We start from the raw sequence: 21737 nt of genomic DNA, 5'->3' as shown, positions 1-21737 counted from the left end.
ATCCAAAATACTTTTTTTTTTTAATTTCGGGTGTTATTTTGGGAAAATTGCCCCTTTCAATCTTGTTTCAGGCGCTAAGTTAGAATGTTCGAGAGCACTTTTATATTATTCGATGAAGAAAATGGTCTCATTCAGGCTATTATAGGCCTATACAAATGCAATACACAATTACACAGTTACATTCCTAGGTACCGATTGCTAGGGCATCCAGGTGAAACGTGTATTAAGCATTACCCTGGTTACATGAGATTCTCAGCTATTTGAGGGAACATGTACGTGTGTAGGCCTACTATAGGGCCTATATGAATACTATTAGGGTGCATATATGTACTATATCAATACCGTGGGCGCAATAATACATTTTGTTGTTATAGGGCCAATGAAGCCTACAGTCAACTATTCTTGCTTTATAAAGACGGTTTATTTGAAAAGATCGCACTGCGTTTATGGTAGGCGAGAAATGAAGCTAAAAAATAGCTGTACATTCACGATGATGCATAAATGTAGGCATGAAAATATTCTTATCCCTGGCATTTGGTGGGGGGGGGGATATGGTGTATTACATCCCCTCCACCCATTTTCATGGGGGGATATATCCCCCCTTCCCCCCAGGATCGCCGCCCATGCGTATGCTGCGTTGGTGTAATGGAAAAAAAAAAGGGGGTTGGAGGCGATAAACTCATTGTAAAGGTTGGAAAGTGTCTTTATTTAGCAGGTGACTACATGGTGGATTTCCAACAGTTATTAGCTTATGAAATATTTACTCAACGCAATAGTAAGGTCAGAGGAACCTAGAAAATCAAGGTCAACAACAAAAGAGTCAGTTTATAAAATCAATCATCCCAAACGATGTTTATAAAGTGATGTTTGAATGAATCTTGTGTCATTCCGTCAACCTGTTCTTACTGGTTTATAGACAGATCTACAAAGTACGAAACACCGTGCTGTACTGAACGCAAGATAGTTTCCTCATTTCTAGATGTTAAGAAAGCAGTGTACTATAAAGGAAGTGAATTAACTTTTGCGACTACTAGATATATGAGCTTGGCAGAAATTATCTTCATTTTTGTTTGGTTTAACTTCTGCTTCTCGTTGGCTTGTTAAAGAAAGCAAAAGAACAAACGTTTAATATAATCAATATGGCTACGGAACAATTATATGAATTTAATCTGAACTGGAAAAGACATTTTCCGAGCAAAAATCCGCCGTCGTTGAATATCATAGATCAGTTAAGACGGAATAGTGTTAACAACGAAGATCTCCCTGCTATTGAAAGCGACATCTTGAATCTGAATTCAAGGAAAACAGAACTCGAGGATGAACTAGATCAAGTCCAGTTTTGTCTTTCTTGGTTAAATGAACGAAAAGAATCGATTCAAGCAGACGACATCGAAGAAAGCCAGGAAAACACTGGAGAAGACGAAAGCCATTTCAAAGACGATATCGGAGAAGAAGAAAATTATGAAAACCTGCAAAGAATCAGAAATAGCTGTCGAAGGTCTTGCAGCTTGATTTCCACCCCTTTCGGAACTCCTCCTAAATTGTTACCTCGTAGGGGAAGCGATGGGGTATTTAGAAACAACCAGGGCCAAGATAACTGCACTGATCTGACTCGAGCTGATTTACTCCGTAAGCTGCATACATCTCAGGAACCTAAGTACGAAAATGGTAAGCTACATGTTTTTTTATGATTCAATATAGCTTTTCTGAAGGTCACAAAAAAAAGAATACAGTGCGCTGTTGTAGCCTAGAGATGGTGGTCTATGAAGGGGAAGTGTATCAAGGGAGGGGTGGTGTGTGGTAGGGGGGGGGTGTTGCTGTACTTCCAAGCAAATTTCCGACTTCCTTCACATGCTTAGTGTTACCTTCTTGTATAAATTTCAACATTGATTTCCTCGTTCATTTCAACTCTGGGGATAGTGGGCCGTGTCGGACTGTCATCGGGTTAGAGAGGGACCAGGGTCTACAGTGACTTGTGGAGATAGTGGGACGTGTCTGACTGTCATCGGGTTAGAGAGGGACCGATTCAATGATATGGAATACTATACAAAACAGAATATATAAGGCGAGAGGTTTGGTAATTAAGAATCATTAAAATTCCTACAAAATGTTATTTTTACTAGTGATTTATTTAGCATGTAATATTTTAAATTCTCCATAGCAGAATAAACTTAATAGACACAAGCCTGACGTCGCTTAAAATGCAGAAGGAAATAAAGAAAAATATAGTTATACTGATAATGTTATAACAAAATATAACAAAATGAATAACATAAAACTTTGCGGGAGAAATGGGGGAAAACCCAAATTTCATAAGAAGACAATTGAATTAACCGTTACCTTATGTGGGTCGATTGATACCATTGTCTGCATTAACGGTCACTAGGTAATAATGTCAACACGAGGTGTCAATATTAAAGGTGAAAGGGACAATACCGTATTGTTAGCGAAATTTGATAGTATACGACGTGATATGCTAAAAGATTTTATGATTTAATGATGGTAGAGGAACTTCCTCTTAACATCCTGGTGAGCTTCCTACATGGAGTTCTAGAAATATTGATCATTGAAATTGTCACAGCTACACGACCGACGAGGAATGAGTTTTTCGTCACCCTCTATAGCATCGGCCATCACATCAGCTAGTAAATTATGTTTGCACCAACTATGAACTTAAAACAAACGGTTGTGATGTCACAATAGTTGTACATGTACTGAGAGTAAAATGTTTTGTGTTGCTTTATTGTTTTGATCTTGGAATGGACATGTTACTTATCTAATGGGATGTGAAGTGACGGCAAAGTTATTCATACTGAGAAGCATCACACTTTTAAAGTAGAAAACATATATTTAAAGTTTGAAGACAGATATAATACAGTTTGCTAGTGTGCTTCAGTGACATCGCACATGTCTTCTGATCAAGTCACTGATGCTGCAAAACGTGTCAACTTGAAAACGTTGTTAACTCCCAAAATTGTCAATTTTCACCAGAATGCTTAGAATAAATTCCTCTTTCATATGTCAAATATAAACTTGTACTTGGACGATCCTTTTAATTTTCGGGTCAACGTCCAAACATTTTGGAAGTGGCCAGTACATGCCAAGGTTAAAATGTTTCTAATCAGATGAAGTTTACTAATTAAATAAATAATTGTTTCCCGCTGAATTATATTATAGTGATTTCAACATCGTTCAACAAAGCACCGCTTATGCCATCTTTAGGCAAAATATGTAGGGCATATATATATATATTCAGACTAATCATTTTCTTTTAAAATCCAAGATAATAATTACCAATAATAAATTGGACATTATTTGGTTAAGAGTCAGGGTGTGATGGGTTTATTTAAAGGGGATAGAGGGTAGGGGAAATTTTATATTTATCTTAAACAGAAATATATTTCACCCCTCCTAGTTGTCAGTATCAATAATTTGTTTCTATAACGCGAGATATTGTTAAATGACTCAGTGGCGTAGCCAACATTCTATTGTTAGGGGGGGGGGGGCAACATTTTTCTTAAGGTGGGCAACCCCGTGATGGTTGATGGTAGGAATTACCAAATATATGTATTAATGGACACCTCGTCTGCACAAATACACATCCAATGGTTCAGTGGAACATGACACAATTCCTGGCCCTCACTTAGGCCTAGATCTATGTGAGATATGAAATTGAATATAATGATCTTTCAATTCCATAGTTTCGAAGTACGCTTTATTTTCAACCTGCGTACTTTAATATAAAATGATTGATATTATTCCACAGTTGAACAATATAAAGGACCCCCTAAAAAACCTTTGCCGCCATTGCCCAGAGACGATGTTTACTCACCACCACCTTCGCCTAAAACTACCAGGAGAGACGAGCAACACCTTCGCGCAGCTCAATCGCGGAACTCCTACAAAACGCCCTACCATATGAATAGCACGGCCACGACGAATTCAGGCGAAATTAGTAGTGATGCAAGTAGGTTTCAATACGATTTCTTCACAGAATTGAAATGAGCGTCTTTGGGTTAATATTGTTCGTGTAAAGATCTTTGTTTTAAATGTTCTATGCCTCTTTATGGTTAAAACATTACATCCTTGCATAGCTCGTCTTAATGTGAATGATCGCTGGTGGGCCCAGTTTAATTGAGTGGTTTTTATAGGAAAGGGTGCTTTTCTTGTGGGTGGGAGAAATGACCATTCGGTTTAAACACAAGCCTTGTGCTGATAACTACTTCCCATTCTGGGGTTGAATGGGTGAGGTTGAATGGGTGAGGGGATGTAAACCCCACACTCCCTGAACTAGCCGGGGGAAGGGGCTGGTGTTAATAATATAATATTAATGTTTCAGGAGATGTCGAATCGAGGACAACGGCTACTAAGTTCTTTGATCACATATCTAACGAAATTCAATGTTACGCAAACATAAGAATCTGTCAATGATTTTTGTTACAAATGCTACTTTACAAATCCGATTCCGATAATACGAGATTATTTTAACGAGTAACGGTGGGGGGGGGGGTGGGGCTGGGAGGGGGAGGTCGACCTGATCCTGCAGGAAGATTCGGGATACGAGTAAGTCTTCCAAGTTTCTCAAACTAAGTAACTAACTCCAATGTTACATGTTGATGTTTTTATTGTTTTTTGACGCCTTTAGATAACGTTTACAATGTAATACCTCACGAACATTCTCCAACTTCCAACGTTCGTGAAACGGATGTGACGTCACAGGTTATTGCATATCTTTGTGACACAATGACAACAGATCAAGCGATGGCAGTTGCAAAGTCTATGGAATCGTCCAAAGTTAAAAAGAGCATCGTGGAAAATAAAGAGAAACTTCGTGTCCTTATGGAGGAATACATCTTCAAAAATGACCTAAACCATCTCTTGACAATCTTAAAGGAGAACAAATTGTACGATCTTCATGATGGTGTGAAAGATATTCGGGAGGGAATATATGGATGGGGAGATGAATTTAAAATTACCAGAAAACAACAATCGGTTGACAGACGAGGAAGCGGGAAATTAATGAGTCCTACGTCGGGTAAGAGACTATAACTAGCTATACAATCATAGCATATTCTCTAACGACGTTCATAACATCCAGAAAATAAAACGAGTTGTTATCATTTATGCGTTCCCCAATCATTATTCGCCGATGATCTAAGTAAACATTAGTAGAAATGAAGAAGGCTTTTGATATAACACAAAAGGAGACAGATTTGAGTGCAGGTGGTATACACATTCCACCTCTGTTCTGCTTTAAAATATTCTCTTGGCTGCACAACGAACTTTCGTTAACTCACTCGATGATGACGTCAGAGTATCACTTCAGGCCTTATTTCAAATATTGAACGATTTGAATCACTGCTATATCTGTTCCAAAGTTTGCTATGTGATATCTTGATTTCCTATACAGGTTCTCGTGGAGGATTTACAAAGTTCATCGGCTTTCTTTCCTCGGGTTCATCCTCACGACCCGGTTCTGGTCGCTCTAGTCCAGTAGAAGGTAAACAACACTGCCCCGAACGTCGACCCTGCGTCATATACAACCAGTTTTGTCCATTTCGAATAACACAAGCAACAATTCGACATGGCAGGTCTTATTAGAGGGGAAGGGTGATGGGGGGGGGGGGGGCACTGGAGTAAAAAAGGGCTCATGGTAATGTGGGATAAGAAATGTATTCCTAATATATTCGTAAATATTAGACTTACAAAACGGAGACTGGTGACATACTTATCCCAGAGAATAGACTGGACTGTCGACGCCGTACTTGGACGAGACGAATAACATCAGAACATCTACAACAACATAACTGTGACGTCACGAAGGACAACCACGACTATATTAACAATGATGAAGAAACAAACCTTAAATACTGATAGTAATGTCAACAGGCAAAACAACAACAGCAAAACATGAAAAAGAAATATCAGTCACGACATATTATCAGCGAAATTGATCAGAGTTGTAACAATAATATAGAAACAAAAGTTAAATGCTGATAGTAATGTCAACAGGCAAAACAACAACAGCAAAAACAAAAGAAAGAACGATATGCAATTACATCAAAATATAGGATAGATATCAGTTACGACATCATTATAAGCAGCGAAATTTATCAGAGTTGTAACAACTTGAAGAAAAAAAAAGACTCCAGCAGTTGACATTTTACTCAGAATTATATCCATCACGAAATGACTCACTGTTCATGTTTCTTCTTCATAGATCCACCGACAACGCATCGTTTTCACTTTGTGATCGAAATCACTGCTGATTTGTTCCCCTTGCATGGAACTGAACTTGTTTTTGACGAATACAGACAATTGACACTTGTGCGAGGAGAACGCATGGACGTCATTGGCTTCTATAATCATGGAAAGCCAAATGAGATGTATATCGCAAGAAATCCCGAGAGTGAAATTGGTCTGGTACCAAAAGAAAATTGTGAAATACTGCCTAAAGCAGATCCTATCCTCTGGCAAAAAGAATGGTTCGTGAAGAAACAAGATTCTGACAGAAATTCGGCCGAAATACTGTTAAACGCACCCATTGGAGCATATTATATTAGAACCAGTAAGCATAACGTAAGTATATATCAATTATAGTATCCTTTATAGTAAGTTTATTTTCCCTTAAAGTAAGTATATATCCCTTATAGTAATTATATATCCATTATAGTAAGTAATATCCTATAAAGTAAGTATATATCCTTTATAGTATGTATATATCCTTTATAGTAAGTATATATCCATTATAGTATGTATATATCCTTTATAGTAAGTATATATCCTTTATAGTAAGTATATCCCTTATAGTATGTATATATCCTTTATAGAAGTATACATCCATATTATAGTAAGTAATATCCTATATAGTAAGTATATATCCATTATAGTAAGTAATATCCTATAAAGAAAGTATATATATCCTTTATAGTATGTATATATCCTTTATAGTAAGTATATATCCATTATAGTATGTATATATCCTTTATAGTAAGTATATATCCTTTATAGTAAGTATATATCCATTATAGTAAGTAATATCCTATAAAGAAAGTATATATCCTTTATAGTATGTATATATCCTTTATAGTAAGTATATATCCATTATAGTATGTATATATCCTTTATAGTATGTATATATCCTTTATAGTAAGTATATATCCATTATAGTATGTATATATCCTTTATAGTAAGTATATATCCTTTATAGTATGTATATATCCTTTATAGTAAGTATATATCCATTATAGTATGTATATATCCTTTATAGTAAGTATATATCCATTATAGTAAGTAATATCCTATAAAGTAAGTATATATCCTTTATAGTAAGTATATATCCATTATAGTAAGTATATCCCTTATAGTATGTATATATCCTTTATAGTAAGTATATATCCATTATAGTAAGTAATATCCTATAAAGAAAGTATATATCCTTTATAGTATGTATATATCCTTTATAGTAAGTATATATCCATTATAGTATGTATATATCCTTTATAGTAAGTATATATCCATTATAGTAAGTAATATCCTATAAAGTAAGTATATATCCTTTATAGTAAGTATATATCCATTATAGTAAGTATATATCCATTATAGTAAGTATATATCCTTTATAGTATGTATATATCCATTATAGTAAGTATATATCCTTTATAGTATGTATATATCCTTTATAGTAAGTATATATCCTTTATAGTAAGTATATATCCATTATAGTATGTATATATCCTTTATAGTAAGTATATATCCATTATAGTAAGTAATATCCTATAAAGTAAGTATATATCCTTTATAGTAAGTATATATCCATTATAGTAAGTATATCCCTTATAGTATGTATATATCCTTTATAGTAAGTATATATTCATTATAGTAAGTAATATCCTATAAAGAAAGTATATATCCTTTATAGTATGTATATATCCTTTATAGTAAGTATATATCCATTATAGTATGTATATATCCTTTATAGTAAGTATATATCCATTATAGTAAGTAATATCCTATAAAGTAAGTATATATCCTTTATAGTAAGTATATCCCTTATAGTATGTATATATCCTTTATAGAAGTATACATCCATATTATAGTAAGTAATATCCTATATAGTAAGTATATATCCATTATAGTAAGTAATATCCTATAAAGAAAGTATATATCCTTTATAGTAAGTATATATCCATTATAGTATGTATATATCCTTTATAGTAAGTATATATCCATTATAGTAAGTATAATCCTTTATAGTATGTATATATCCTTTATAGAAAGTATATATCCATTATAGTAAGTAATTTCCTATAAAGTAAGTATATATCCTTTATAGTAAGTATATATCTTTTATAGTAAGTATATCCCTTATAGTATGTATATATCCTTTATAGAAGTATAGATCCTTTATGTATATATCCTTTATAAAGTATACATCCATTATAGTAAGTAATATCCTATATAGTAAGTATATATCTTTTACAGTAAGTATACATGCTTGATAGTCAGTATATATCCTTTTGTTCATTCATTTCTAACGTGCCAGTCATTTTTCTTCTTAATCACTTGTACTTTCTTTGTTGCTTAAATGTTTAAAAACAGAAAGTTTTACTTTTTTTCTATCAAACCCAACGATTTTACTTGTTATTATCCATAAAGTGAGGCATCTATCTAATACAGAAATTGTATTTCCTTCTCCAATCTATACAAATATTTTTTATTAACACCCAAACCCATTTTGTTTTAAGTTTCCTTTCTCTTGGAATTCCACAGCCAGAGTACTTGACTTTACTTGTCAAATGTCAGGAGCAATTAGGGAAATTTACAATCGCAGTAAATAAATCCAGCTTCTACATCGAATCTTCCTGCGGACGAACTCGGACATTCCTTTCTATTGAGACCCTGCTGGATTACTACAAGAAAAACAGCCTGACTAAAGAGAAAAATCTGTTACTTACTATTCCGTGTAGGCAATTAGCTTACTAGTAGAAATGAACCGATTAGAATATAACAATTAACATATAAAAGAGGAATGGGACTGCAGACTTCAAATATGGGAAACCCACCAGATAATATCTTCTTCAGTGAAATGAATGTACACTCCAAATTTGTGTTTTCGATTTAGTTTTTTTTTCAATCCGCACCTTTTATAGTTTTATTCAAGGGATAATATATGGTGTGTAATTTACATTGGAAGCAAGAGGAAAAAAACATGCTACAATGTCAAATAAATGTTCATCTATGATCAAACTTTGACAGGAAGTTGACTGCCACCACGGAATAGAATTCAACCCTCTCAAAGTCGATGCTAAGAATACATGAAAACCACTGACTTATAATGTTATTCAAAAAATTACGGTAATTGATTTCCGTCGGCAAGCTTCAAAAGTCTAATATTGTTTTCGAAATCTTGCGACCCACCGAATAGATTTCGGGACCCACATTTCGGTGGCATGGCTAGGGATGGAAGAGAAAAGGGGTTCGGGGGGGGGGGGATGGGCGGCTGATACACAGGTGTTAGATACCACTTACCTTATAACACGTATAGGGTTGGAAATAACTCTCCCTTGTTCTTCCCTTAACTCTTCCCAGGCCTTTAATTATTCCCCCTTCCACATGACTTAACGACACTCAACCAGAAAAGTACGACAGAGGTTTTGATTACGTAATAAACTACCATGTGTATTTGTTTTATTGCATAGCATTGATTATTAATTCAACATCAAGGCATAGCTCTCTACACTGTTATTTTTTTTAAATTGTGATGACGAATTGTGAATTTTAACCATTAACTTTTATTCACTTTTTGTGTATATATTACGCTATACTTCATTAACTTCATTTTAATTGTTTCCTTGTAGCATGTCATTAGTTATCTTACTTCTTAAGTTTCTACGTTTTAGTGATAAAACCTTTACATCTTTGACATCTTTTTGGAAAGAAATTTTGGTTAGAGCGAGATTCGAACTAGTCACCTCAGAATTAACCCTTTTTTAAACTTTCATATCTATAAGCAAAATGAACAATGGAAAACGGACTAGGAAATTAAAATGAATATTTTGAAGAGTGTCCTTGGATGTACGCACTCAGTTTAGTCACCTTAATCACACTTTGTAACATTACTCCCAATCGCAACGAAAACCTGTTAGAGGGTGCAGAAAGATAAAACAAACTTTCATATAAACTCAGATATCAATTGTGACATCACAGTCAATATTAGGCAAGCAGAATAACAATTCAGTTTTAGCATGAATCATTTCTAAAGCAATTTTGGCGTTCCATAGTGAATGAAATGCTGTATATTACTTCAGCTCCCCTATGTATATTAACCGCAATGTTTAGAACGATGAAATAACTGTAAGACCCATCAACAGCACCAAAAATATTTTGTTATTAATAAATGTATATTACAGTCACCATTTTTCGTTATTTCTAGTATGTCTAGAGGCAGCTAGCAGTATTGGTTGACTGTAAAATAGATATATTGGAATGTTAACTATAATGACTGCAAAAGGTTAATCTGCCTTGATTGTAATAAACGTCTTATTGGTAAGAGTCAATTCAAAATGCGTTACCACTAATAATTACAATTTAATTTTTTTTTAATACTACCATTACCATAGTGACAAAAAGGTATCTAGTTATGCTAAGATCAAATCAAACTTACTTTCAACTTCATTTTATTAGCTCTTTAATTGAATACACCTTCCCTTTAAAGACTTCTTAACTTGTCTTGAGTATTACAACAGAATATTTACAGAAAGTTAATATTTCAGATAGAACGACAACAGACGAACTTGGTATAATGGATTAAAAACCCCAAAATAAAAGGAAGAAATACATTAAAAGAAAGGAAAGATTGGTACTGTCTTTTACTACGAATGATTAGCATGCAAAATGAAAGTGGTACCTTGGGCTGTTTTACTTACAATCTGGTTTGAAAATACTCAACAATATTTACAGAAAGACTAGGTCCAAGAGAACCTCACAAAGTATGAAATAGGAGGCAAGGCTTTTGATCAACGCAAAACCAAAACCAAAATTCTGCAATCGATTTAAATAGTAGGTTTCTACGATGAAGCAACCAATATGGGGTAACATTGGCATAACTTCTTGTTAGGGGAGCTGAATACTTTTTCTGACGGGGGAGGGGGGGGGGGTGGGTGGGGGAGGGTGAGGACAGAAACTATTTTTTCTAAAATTAAACAATTCTGACAATTTGGAATAAGATGGACCAAATTACATGAGCATGACATGGCTAGGTCAGAATGCAACCAAGTTCCAACCTGTTAAAAAAAAAACAGAGATCTTAACAGGTTCAACTTAAAACAAAACCAAATTTCTGGAAAATTATTGAAAAGGAACTTAACATACAAGAAGTTTGTCAGAAGGATACTCTTTGTAAACTTAATTTGGTGCAAAAATGGATTAAAATAACACAAATAAGAAGAAAAAATGAGGAAAGCAAATGTGACACTTTGAAACAGTATATCAAATATTACAATGATATTTAATCTGTAACTATAGAATAAACTAAATAAGAATGTATTTATTGTTATCTAAGCTTAAACAAATAGTGATTTTGTATTCTTTTTTGATTTAAATAAATGATAAGTTTCTCACGTATCATGCATATTCATTATTCAATGGCAAGAATTTGATTCAATATTGGCAATGACATAATAAGTACTATATAAACATAAGTAAGCACATGTTAACAAAATATTGGCAAGGTAATAAACAATAATGGAATGATATATGTATATACTATATATTTAATATGTATCTAACTGTACATGCTTTTTGCTTTCTGATAATATCGTTGGTGCACGCTAATGTATAAAAATATAAAAGTTACAGAAATGCAAGTGAAAATAAAGTATATATGTGTGATATAAAATATTTCTTTGTAGCATAGGCATTGTGATTCCTTCGGCTATATAATAGTATATATATATGGAATCACCTGATTGATTGAGCAACTGAGGAAAATATGTCCTAAAGTCAAGTTCATCAGAAAAGAGTTCCAGATAACTTGACAAAATTGCAAAGGTAAATAACTTCCTTGTCGAAACACTTTGGCATCTGGTGAACTAAAATGACCTTTGACCGCTGCAGAAAACAATCTGGTTCTTGCCCTAGTTACGGTGCATCCACATACTATATATGAATTTCATCCACCTTACTGGGTTTGAGTTATCATGTTTACAAGGTTTTCAGACTTTTTACCTCAGATGACATTTGACCTCCACAGGAAACAATAGGGCCCTTCTAATTCACATTCAGATTCACATTCCTATCCCTCCATCCCAGCCCGCTGTCGAAAGCTTTACCTTAAATTGACACATCGTCAGGAACTGCAATCAAAGTTCAAAATCTATGACGTAAAGACTTCACAAAGTGTTCTAACATGGGTTTCTCGAAAGCTGTATAATTTCCCTTGAACAAAAGCAAATTAATTTAGGTGCCACATGCTGCCCCCTTCCCCCAACTTGCCAAAAATAATTACTGATTTTATGCAGTAAGAAAAGAAACATATATATTGATTTATACTTCTGCAAAACACAAAACAAATCACAAAATGTGTGGGTATTCAAACTGACTGGCAGTCTTTTGTTTCAGTCTTTTGTTTCAGTTTTTTGTTTCAGTCTTCGTTGTCTTTCGTTTCTGGCAGTCTTTTGTTGTCTTTTGATACAAACCACACAGTTTCTCTGTTCTTAGACAAAATTAACATTTTTGTAAGTGGAACAAACATATTTCTGTGCAACCCAAATATACATTACACAACATGTTTACTATTCATACATGATAGCTTTGTTCCTAGCATCCTATCAATTACATTTACAGCATTACTGTCTGACATTCCATCAATTTCAGTAATCCCTAAACATGAGTAACTTGCTGCAATATTGGCAGTATCAAGTTAAAGCACCATTTATATCTAAGTGACAGCAATTTAGCCAAAAAGGAAATTATAATATGTTACCATATTCTGTTGGGACATCGAAACTGTTTGCAAACGTTGGTCGAAGTCTCAATTGTTCTCACAATGGCAGAAGAGTGCTATTAAACTGAGAGACATTCACGTTTATATCTAATGCCAATATCAGATGTTATCAATTTATAATGCATAAACCTGCTATGTCATGAATAAATCCAACCCAGAGTCCTGTTGTAAGGCCAATAAGGTTCCATACACTTTCTTGGATTCAGATAAGGCCCATGCAAAACTGTTGTGTCATTAATTGTATGCAAGGAACTAGCCCACATGTTTGAGTAGAGTTCTTGATATTATACAGTCTCTTTGGTGTGTCCTTGCAAACCTGAGTATGTGTCATTATTTCCAGCCTTTCACACCCCTAGCCTATTTATTAGTTCACTCTTTGCCAAAGGCATTAAGTATTGGGCACACAAAGTACCTTATTATACCATGATTCTCTTAAACCTGTTAGCACCGAAAGGAAATGACACAAGATGTCAGGATTGAAGTCAACTGAGTGTGTCTAACATAGAATCCAGAGGACCACTTTACAGCTTCTTTAGCCATACCAAGAAATGAATCAAAGATCAAGTCTTACAGATCTGCCCTTTCTTATCGATTCATCAATCATTGGCTATAAATCTGGAGTCAGGGGGGTGGTGTCGCTCGTTGAGTTGAGCAGAATATCTGAGGTGCGCTCTCGCTTGGACCTTTTCGGCATGCGTAGCAGAAGACGTTTCATAAATTTGTTTCTGTTGGTTTTACCTTCTTTGTAGTGAATACATCTCAAGATGGCCAGGAGAGCTGACAGGCCTTTGATTTGTTGCCACTTTTTCTCTTTGATATCTCCAAAGAGGATGGGTATAATCTTTGTCTGATGCTCTGTCATCTGGTCCAACGCAGCGTTTACTTGAAGTCCCATCAGGCGTGAGGACATAAATGTTGGTGAGATTACCAGCACACAACGCAGGCTCACTTCTACTGCTTCTAAAATCTCTTCTGCAAAAGCTGTTGAGAGATTCATTAGAGATCAGTAAGAGAATCTGGAACCTTGAAGTTCTGCTATTCATTAATTAAGTAAGGTTTGTCTCTATAATTCATTAATTAAGTAAGGTTTGTCTCTATAATTCATTAATTAAGTAAGGTTTGTCTATATTTAAGCCTTGTAACAGATTTATCAATGGTACAAAGACAGCCATAACCAGCAGCTTATTTCCTCGTTAAATTTCGGTTCAGATGAGCAACATTTGACATCATTAATGATCTTGATCAAAACCATACAAAGCTCAGGGACAGTCCTACTAGGTGAGTCTTAAAACAGTTTATGATTCCCTAATTACCTCAAAGTTGTCCTAATTACTTCGGGAAACTTCTTCCAAACTTGTTGTTATCATTCAGTAATTTTATAAAAGAAAGCTATTCCATTCTTGACCACTTAGAGTACCTTTGTCACACTACACTACTTTTCTCGAATCTAAAAGTATTGAATATATTTGATATTTACAAATGCTCTATGTTCCAGTATAGATGTGTCACCACACAACTCTGAAAATCAGTTAAACTGAGATAATCACAAGTACAACACATATTTTAAATAATTTGTGTTCGAATCTTACCACCAGTGTAAATATCTCGTCACCATTTTATAGAAAGAGGTGTCATTCTCTGGAATGACTTCAATAAAAACATAAAGAATGCTAAAACTTTACTCTCCTATATATGCAAATTTCAATGTCATTTACTGAACATGTATTATCAAAAGTTAATTTCCTGGTATCAAATCTTTGTTTGGTACTCTATATTGGTCCGTCAGTCTAATTACAGTATTTGTATATGGGGGCTGCATGTGAAAGCCTTCACACCATTTATATTGTGCGGAAATATATTAAAACTCAGTTTGACTTGTATAATTGCAGTTCTGATGGGATTGTGACAATATGATTTCCTAGATCTTATCATCATCATATCGGAGCACTTAAATTAACCACCATCACTTATCATTGTTCTACTGATTATGCTTATTTACAACAGAATATTCAGAATAGACTGTTAACAACTGTTGGTACTTTCAAGTTGGTGGTAATTACTGGAACAATCAACCGTTTTCTCAGTTGTTCTGTCTGATACTCACAAGCACCACCATTTACATCAATGTCCTTCACATAAACAACGTAGCCGCATGCCATTAACTTAGGACGGATGAATTCTAGAACAAAAGCTCTGTCTTCTTCTGACGAGCTGTCGTATGCTACAAAAGCATCGTGGCTTCTTTGACCTGATGAGAAGAGATAATTATGTAAGAGTTGTTTACTCAGTTTTGGTGAGATTGCAAGTTTTTTTTTAGTTGATCTGTGTGTTAGACTATATATTCTTTAATTGACTAACCGATTATAAAATGGTAATTTCTCAAAATTAAAAGCATCTATACAAAAATACTACCGGGACTGATATGGGTGGTTTCGAATGATCTACAGTGTATGGAAAATTGATTCCTCACAGAGTTGCAATCAGCTGGAAGGGAAGTCTAAGGTTTAATATGTAAATGAGGCTGTAGGCCTGGAATACTGATATGAGGGATTTGATTAACTTTTAATGAAATTAAGTTACACATATTTGGAGTTTTGATTTGGAGCAGATCTGGAGTTGATTTCGACGATACATGTTATTTGATGTTAGAATGCATGGACAAGTTTGATGTTCATCTGGGTTTAATGCTTATGAGGACTTTTTATCTTTTTATTTCTTTTCTCGTGTACATCTCTCTGCTCACTCTAATTGGCTCCCAATCAAATGTCTTCATGATCTAGCTCCTCCTTACTTAACAGAACTTATCAATATTCGCAAAGCTCGTCCAGGTTTACGTTCTTTATCTACTGACTTGGGCATTGTCCTTCATATTCCAGTAACTAAAATAAACAGTTAAAGACAGATCGTTTCCCGTCACAGCCCAATGACTTGCAATAGCTTACCTGATTTTCTTCAAAATATTCATAGTTTTGAACAATTCAAGCGTGAATTAAAAACTCACCTCTTTAAGAAAGCATTTTATTTAGACATTTCTGGACTGTATGAACTTTTTGTACTGTATGTACTTATTATTATTTTTTGGTACAGCGTGGCTGAATGCACTTTCCCTTTATAAGTTAATACATAAATATACATCTATTAATACAAATGTTAAATAATAAAAATGAGATTTATTTGATATTTTTCACAATACTTGTGAAGATGTATCTATTTATCACTGACAGGTGCAAGTTTACCTTTTTCTTCCACTGTACCAAATCTGTCCTTGAGAAATAGTCTAACTTCAAGATTTATGGCATGCCAAAGGAGAATGATCAGCAATATTACAACTGTAACACCAGCAATTGAAATGACTACTGTTATGGTCACATCAGAAACTCCAGGGCCTGGCAAACATAAAGAAGAAATAAACAGTAATACCAAAATTAACTATAAAGAATTTAGAGTGACAATTTGTCATTAATTGATATCTGTGGAAAATGACATTATTTAGAGAACTTTCAACAACTAAAGGCTGTATTCTTGTGACTTTTGGCCCAAACTTGTGGGGCTGAACATGCATGTTGTCACAGCTAAATATTACTAGCCTTCTCTGTGTAATAAATGGTAAAAGAGAGTTCCATGAGAGTCCATTACAAATCAAAGCACAAATAAATAGTCTTGTTTTGGTGGTATAATAAACAGTTGTTTCAATTGGAATCCTGTCAATGGCCTAAAGGTCGCACAGTTCTCCAGCTGTTATCACTGTGAATAGATATGGCATAAGGTGGCAAATGTCTTTGATTTCTTAAATATAAATGTTTCAAAGTACTTGAATGTTTTCCCACATCTTTGTAGTTACATAATGCTAAGAACAAGGATACCATACTTACCTTGAAGGAGCTGTAGAGGGTTGGTTGCACTGGACTGGTTTGTTGATTCCACGTAAGTAACCAATCTGTATGATCCATAAGTTTTTATTGTTACATTAGTAATAACCAGAAAGAACTCTGCACAAACGGTTGAAACACTGCATGTTAAAGAGTGAAATCGTGAAAAAAAGCTGTAAATCTGTAATTCACACTTTGGAGATGGAGAGATTTGGTTTTGTAAATTCCAGATTACTTATTGCAGAATGAAGACTTATAAGCTGAGAATAACAAGGATTTGGCTACATTTAATATCGGATAATATTTCAAGTTGCTTACCATAGCTCTTGGCTGACATTTGATTTCCAAGTTGTAAACATAGTTCCTGTGATGTTTAAATCGGTGACAGATGTCCAGTTACCATCCTCCATTTTCTGCCAGTCCATCTTCAACTCATTTGTTTTCTCTTGGGCGCAGAATGAACAGACAAAGGTAGCATTATCACCCAAATTCTCCTGCTGGTCACTGCAGCTACTGATCCGACATTCTAAAGGGGGGTCTGTATATGGAGGTTCTGTCATCATAAATCAAGACAGATAAGCTATTGTCAAAAGACTTGACTACTATAACAACATTGAAGAAGTACCTCTACAATTGCTATACATAGACACATTTTATACAGCAGTTTTGCACTTGATGAGATTTATTTGCAATAAATACTGACATGGATACACTGACACGGATACGGATGTTTATTCTTCATCATTTGTGTTTTATGTAACAACTTGCTCATTTGGCATATTATTCATTATTATTTTGCAATCAATATAGTCTGTTCTTGACATTTACATTTGTTGTCAGGATGCAGTTATGTGAGGCATGAACTAAATGTTTGATCATTCCTTAGCTTTTGAAAGTAACTGAATCATCTGATGTGTGTTGCACTACTTTCATTTAAGTTATTCTAAATCATCCTAAATTTCACTTGAACTTACCCTCTATACCTTGTACATAGAATGTCTTTTCCACAGTGTGTGTTCTGTTACATACTTTGCATGTGTACTTCCCTACGTAGGACAAACTGGGAGTCTGGGGATCTATTTGAAGTATACTTCCATCAGCATTACTGTAGACGGCCCCATCTAAACTAGGCGGAGTAAACAGCTCATCATCTTTGAACCATCTTACTGAGCAAAGGTTGGTGGCTGAACAAGAAATGCATAAAACTTCGGTAGTCAGGGTATGGCAAATTATGTCCTTACAGCAGTCTCCGTCAAAGAATTCTAAAGGTCCTGGATGAGAAGTCAGATGCAAAGAAATGTGGAAGAGAATAGAAGGTTGGTAAGCTGGATGGAAAGTTTAAGAGAGTCCAAGATACTTGTTGTGTGCTTTAATCATGGGAAATAGCGCCGGCTTTTGACTGGTAGACCATTTTGATGAAACATTCTACTGCAGTAATGCCAATGGGCAGCAAGGTAATTGTATAGTGTTTGTGCTCATAAATTGCATGTATTCCTCATTTATATAGTCCCACTCTACCTTTCTATCTCCTGTAGAGCCATAGATATCAAAAAATGGTATGATGCTTTTATGAACAAAATTGACAATATCATGTTTTTATAGAAGGTGGAATGATTAAAAGTGTGATGAGGCCTGACGTTACAACATGAGGCCTAAAACTGATGTTAGAAAAAGCAGTGATGAATAGTATAACATGATGTAATATGATATGACATAATACAATATATTGACCCGTAGAGCATCTGTTTGCCATTGATGTGGTAAAATACAAATCCAACCTCCTTTCCACCTCAAGACAAAATACCCAGACGAGATGAATGAATAAATTGATGGGAAAATAATTTTATTTAAGAGTATCACAATTGTGCTGATATTGGCTGGGGCCCTTAAATGGCTTTCCTCTCAGCCTCAGAATTATTCCAATTGATGTTCTTCTATAGAAGTACAATTAATATTTCTGTAAGAAATATCCCATCGTCAGTGGAAAGTAAGGAACATCTTTTTTATGATTCTAAAATGCCACCACTCAAACTTCAGGCAAACATATCATAAGCTACTGTACCTACCAATCGCTAGCTGTTACTGTACTCCATCACTTTGCTTTTTGCTTGACATCCGACCACACAGTAAAATTTGTCTTTGGATACAAAACGTTTTGACCAAATCTACTTCTCTATAAAGACAGGCAGGAATCTATCAATGTTTTCCTGCTTATAATATAGCATCTATATCCTCAGATGTCTGATTTAAGAAAGTCAAAGTGTATTGATTGAAATCGTTATGAAGGCATATACAACAACATGACTAAAGGGGAATGGTATAGTTGTTGCTGCCGATAACAAATACATGTATTTTAAGGGCAGTAAAGCAAGTACTGTACTGTACTAGTGGCACAGGCTGTAAGTTTCTGTTGCAGTACCAAGAATTATTTTCGGACCTGATGTATACCACCCAAGCATCAAGTACCAACAAAGATGATGAAAAGAGTTTTATTACAGTATTACAACAATCTCTTAAAAGGGTTGAGAGACTCGGTAAGCAAAGTGAAAATCTCCCCTGAGGCCCTTTGTTAAATTCAAACAACTCTAAGTCCAGAGTTTGGAACAAGATATTGAGATGGTTTTCAACCAGCTGTGTAAATATATCTCTTTCATGTGTCTTATTGTCTGCCACTGGCAGGCAACTTACCAAAGCCCTCTGATGCTGTACAATTAAGACACCATCCAGTAGGCATGTGATGCAGCCCATAGACAAGAATGGCCAATAAGTCACACAAATGCATCATAAGCATGGTCCAAAGGTCAAGGGTCAAAACATTCAGCTACTTCAGTTGGTCTCGTTTTGTGATTTCTGGTGAGAGTATGAGGTAAATACAAATTCATTCTGTGAAAATTGCACTTAAAACTTCATTTGTATCAATTTTTTATCACAAAGCTAAATAAGATACAGTAATATATGGTGAGTGGAAGTAAACTAAAAATCCTTGTGGGGTTAATAAGTAGAATAGCCCATGAGTGAAAATACACACACAGAAAACACACTTTGTGTTATGACCAGATATTTTATGAATTGCAATACACTTTTGAAGTTTCTGTGTTTCGATACTTTTTCATAGGATCCTTGATGGGGACTTAATGTCCTTCATGATCCTTATCTTCCACTAAACTACTAAGCGGACACATTGAAGCAACCTTCCAACCTTCCCCTGCCCCCTTTTCTTCACAGCAGCTTTAAAAGAAACACATGGGGAGGTATTAGTGCTCCTAAACCACATTGTTTAGCAACTTGCATCATGGTGACAGACCAAGCATTTACTTTTTCAAATGAGAGTGATACTCAAAGTATAGGATTAATTGCTTTGGTTTGCTTGATTTCATACAGGCCTACACATTGGGCAATTACGTTTTTAAGTCACAAAATCATTGCTATCTTGGTATGACATTGCAGTGGGAGGGGTAAGTGTATGATCCAACAATTGACTTTTTTATATTGCAAAGTTGGTTTGCTGAATAGTAAGTACAGTACTGTACTTACCCATTTTAAGGTCCTAGCCTAGGAAGGTTCTAGGTCTATATGAATTTACGATAACTTTGAGAGGGCCAGTGGGGGGGGGGGGGAGGAGTTCGCCTGTTGTAACTTATGATACCAGGGCAGCTGCTAATCTCCCTGGATAGCTAGGCTGCACGGCTATTTAAAACAATCGGACCCAGTTCTAAAAGTGTACAGAAACTGTTAAGTCTTAAGTTAAGCCTAACGTTAGGCCTAGGGCCTAGGCCTACAACCAAACTTTGTCAAACGTTCATGACGCCTATTGTACCTCTACCAGTAACAAGTGTGTAATAATTTCTAGATGTAAAGCAACAACGTGTAAGTATTACACCAGGCTTCTTACATCGGGTATCAAGTACCATATTTCCCATTAATTGTTATTTTCATTTCCGCAATAGCAAACGTAGAGTTAGGTTAGCCTCAGTGCTGGCAAAACACTGCACCAGATCGCATCTAAGGACCTTCAATTGTTCAAAACAATCTCAAAGGGGAGGGGGGTCACCCCCTCTTTGTTTCAACATTTCAATCCATTCCATACCGTTTGCTTACTGGCTGTCTGGCTCTGCCAAACATTCCCGTCGAAAGCCACCGCCTCACCAACATTGGACTACAGTAGTACTAGTAGAATGACGACCCAATTCCTTACTGGTGTATACCATATATGGCTCATGCCCCCTCAAATCAACCAATTTTCTGACCAACCTGAAGCTATCCCAGGATTCATCACAGGATTCATCCCAGGATTCTGAAGCTATCACAGGATTCATCCCAGGATTCAGATTCATCCCAGGATTCATCACAGGATTCGAATCCTGGGATGAATCTGAATCCTGGGATGAATCCTGTGATAGCTTCAGAATCCTGTGATGAATCTTGGGATAAATCTGAATCCTGGGATGAATCCTGTGATAGCTTCTGAATCCTGTGATGAATCCTGGGATGAATCTGAATCCTGGGATGAATCCTGTGATAGCTTCAGAATCCTGTGATGAATCCTGGGATGAATCCTGGGATGAATCCTGTGATGAATCCTGGGATGAATCTAAATCCTGGGATGAATCCTGTGATAGCTTCAGGTTGGTATTTTCTGAAAAGTTCCCAGGTGAGCCTCTCAGATTTAGATGAAATTTCATCAGAATGATTGAGTATGGTCCAAATAAACACATACAAGAAAGTAAAATCATACAACATGTCGTTTTCGAGATATAGCCCGTTGAAATTTGGTCGATCTTTCGTAAATCTTCCTTCTTTTGTAGAGTGGTATTATCAAAAGTTGTCAGTTGTTGCCATATTGGTAACGATATAATTATTAG

At 35.2% G+C, this 21737-nt stretch overlaps 2 protein-coding genes across 4 annotated transcripts; one reads left to right on the top strand and one right to left on the bottom strand.

Moving 5' to 3' along the window:
* The first annotated feature begins 716 nt into the window (after nt 1-716).
* Nucleotides 717-11901, top strand: LOC139974702 (uncharacterized). The gene is made up of 6 exons (XM_071982032.1): nt 717-1668; nt 3767-3967; nt 4646-5035; nt 5411-5500; nt 6221-6579; nt 8773-11901. Exons 1-6 carry the CDS (start codon nt 1140-1142, stop codon nt 8983-8985), a joined length of 1782 nt encoding a protein of 593 aa, XP_071838133.1. The 5' UTR covers nt 717-1139; the 3' UTR covers nt 8986-11901.
* On the bottom strand, nt 11524-21711 carry LOC139974703 (uncharacterized). Of its 3 annotated transcripts, none has more exons than XM_071982035.1 (8): nt 21611-21711; nt 19564-19725; nt 17850-18146; nt 17194-17428; nt 16879-17015; nt 16243-16392; nt 15111-15254; nt 11524-13987 (listed from the first exon to the last, which is right to left on the bottom strand). In XM_071982035.1, the coding sequence occupies exons 2-8, from the start codon at nt 19664-19666 to the stop codon at nt 13614-13616; spliced, it is 1440 nt and encodes a 479-aa protein (XP_071838136.1). In that variant the 5' UTR covers nt 19667-19725; nt 21611-21711; the 3' UTR covers nt 11524-13613. The 3 variants fall into 3 exon arrangements, with proteins under 3 accessions (XP_071838136.1, XP_071838134.1, XP_071838135.1); XM_071982033.1 differs by lacking the exon at nt 21611-21711 and adding an exon at nt 20963-21119; XM_071982034.1 differs by lacking the exon at nt 21611-21711 and adding an exon at nt 20768-21063.
* Between the last annotated feature and the right edge of the window lie 26 nt (nt 21712-21737).

The sequence above is a fragment of the Apostichopus japonicus genome, chromosome 10, assembly GCF_037975245.1.
Source record: "Apostichopus japonicus isolate 1M-3 chromosome 10, ASM3797524v1, whole genome shotgun sequence".
In the NCBI taxonomy this organism is placed as follows: Eukaryota; Metazoa; Echinodermata; class Holothuroidea; order Aspidochirotida; family Stichopodidae; genus Apostichopus; species Apostichopus japonicus.
Note: the sequence above shows the minus strand (reverse complement) of the source record. Positions and strands in the feature narration are given on the sequence as shown.

Excerpts from the sequence above, each read along its gene's own strand:
- LOC139974702 (XM_071982032.1), top strand. The coding sequence starts at position 1,140 with ATGGCTACGGAACAATTATATGAATTTAATCTGAACTGGAAAAGACAT. Across the intron at positions 5,036-5,410 it reads ATTAATGAGTCCTACGTCGG|GTTCTCGTGGAGGATTTACA; the intron begins GTAAGAGACTAT and ends TTTCCTATACAG. Across the intron at positions 6,580-8,772 it reads TTAGAACCAGTAAGCATAAC|CCAGAGTACTTGACTTTACT; the intron begins GTAAGTATATAT and ends GGAATTCCACAG.
- LOC139974703 (XM_071982035.1), bottom strand. The coding sequence starts at position 19,666 with ATGCTTATGATGCATTTGTGTGACTTATTGGCCATTCTTGTCTATGGG. Across the intron at positions 18,147-19,563 it reads TACAGCATCAGAGGGCTTTG|GACCTTTAGAATTCTTTGAC; the intron begins GTAAGTTGCCTG and ends CTTCTCATCCAG. Across the intron at positions 13,988-15,110 it reads TGATGTAAATGGTGGTGCTT|CTTTTGCAGAAGAGATTTTA; the intron begins GTGAGTATCAGA and ends ATCTCTCAACAG.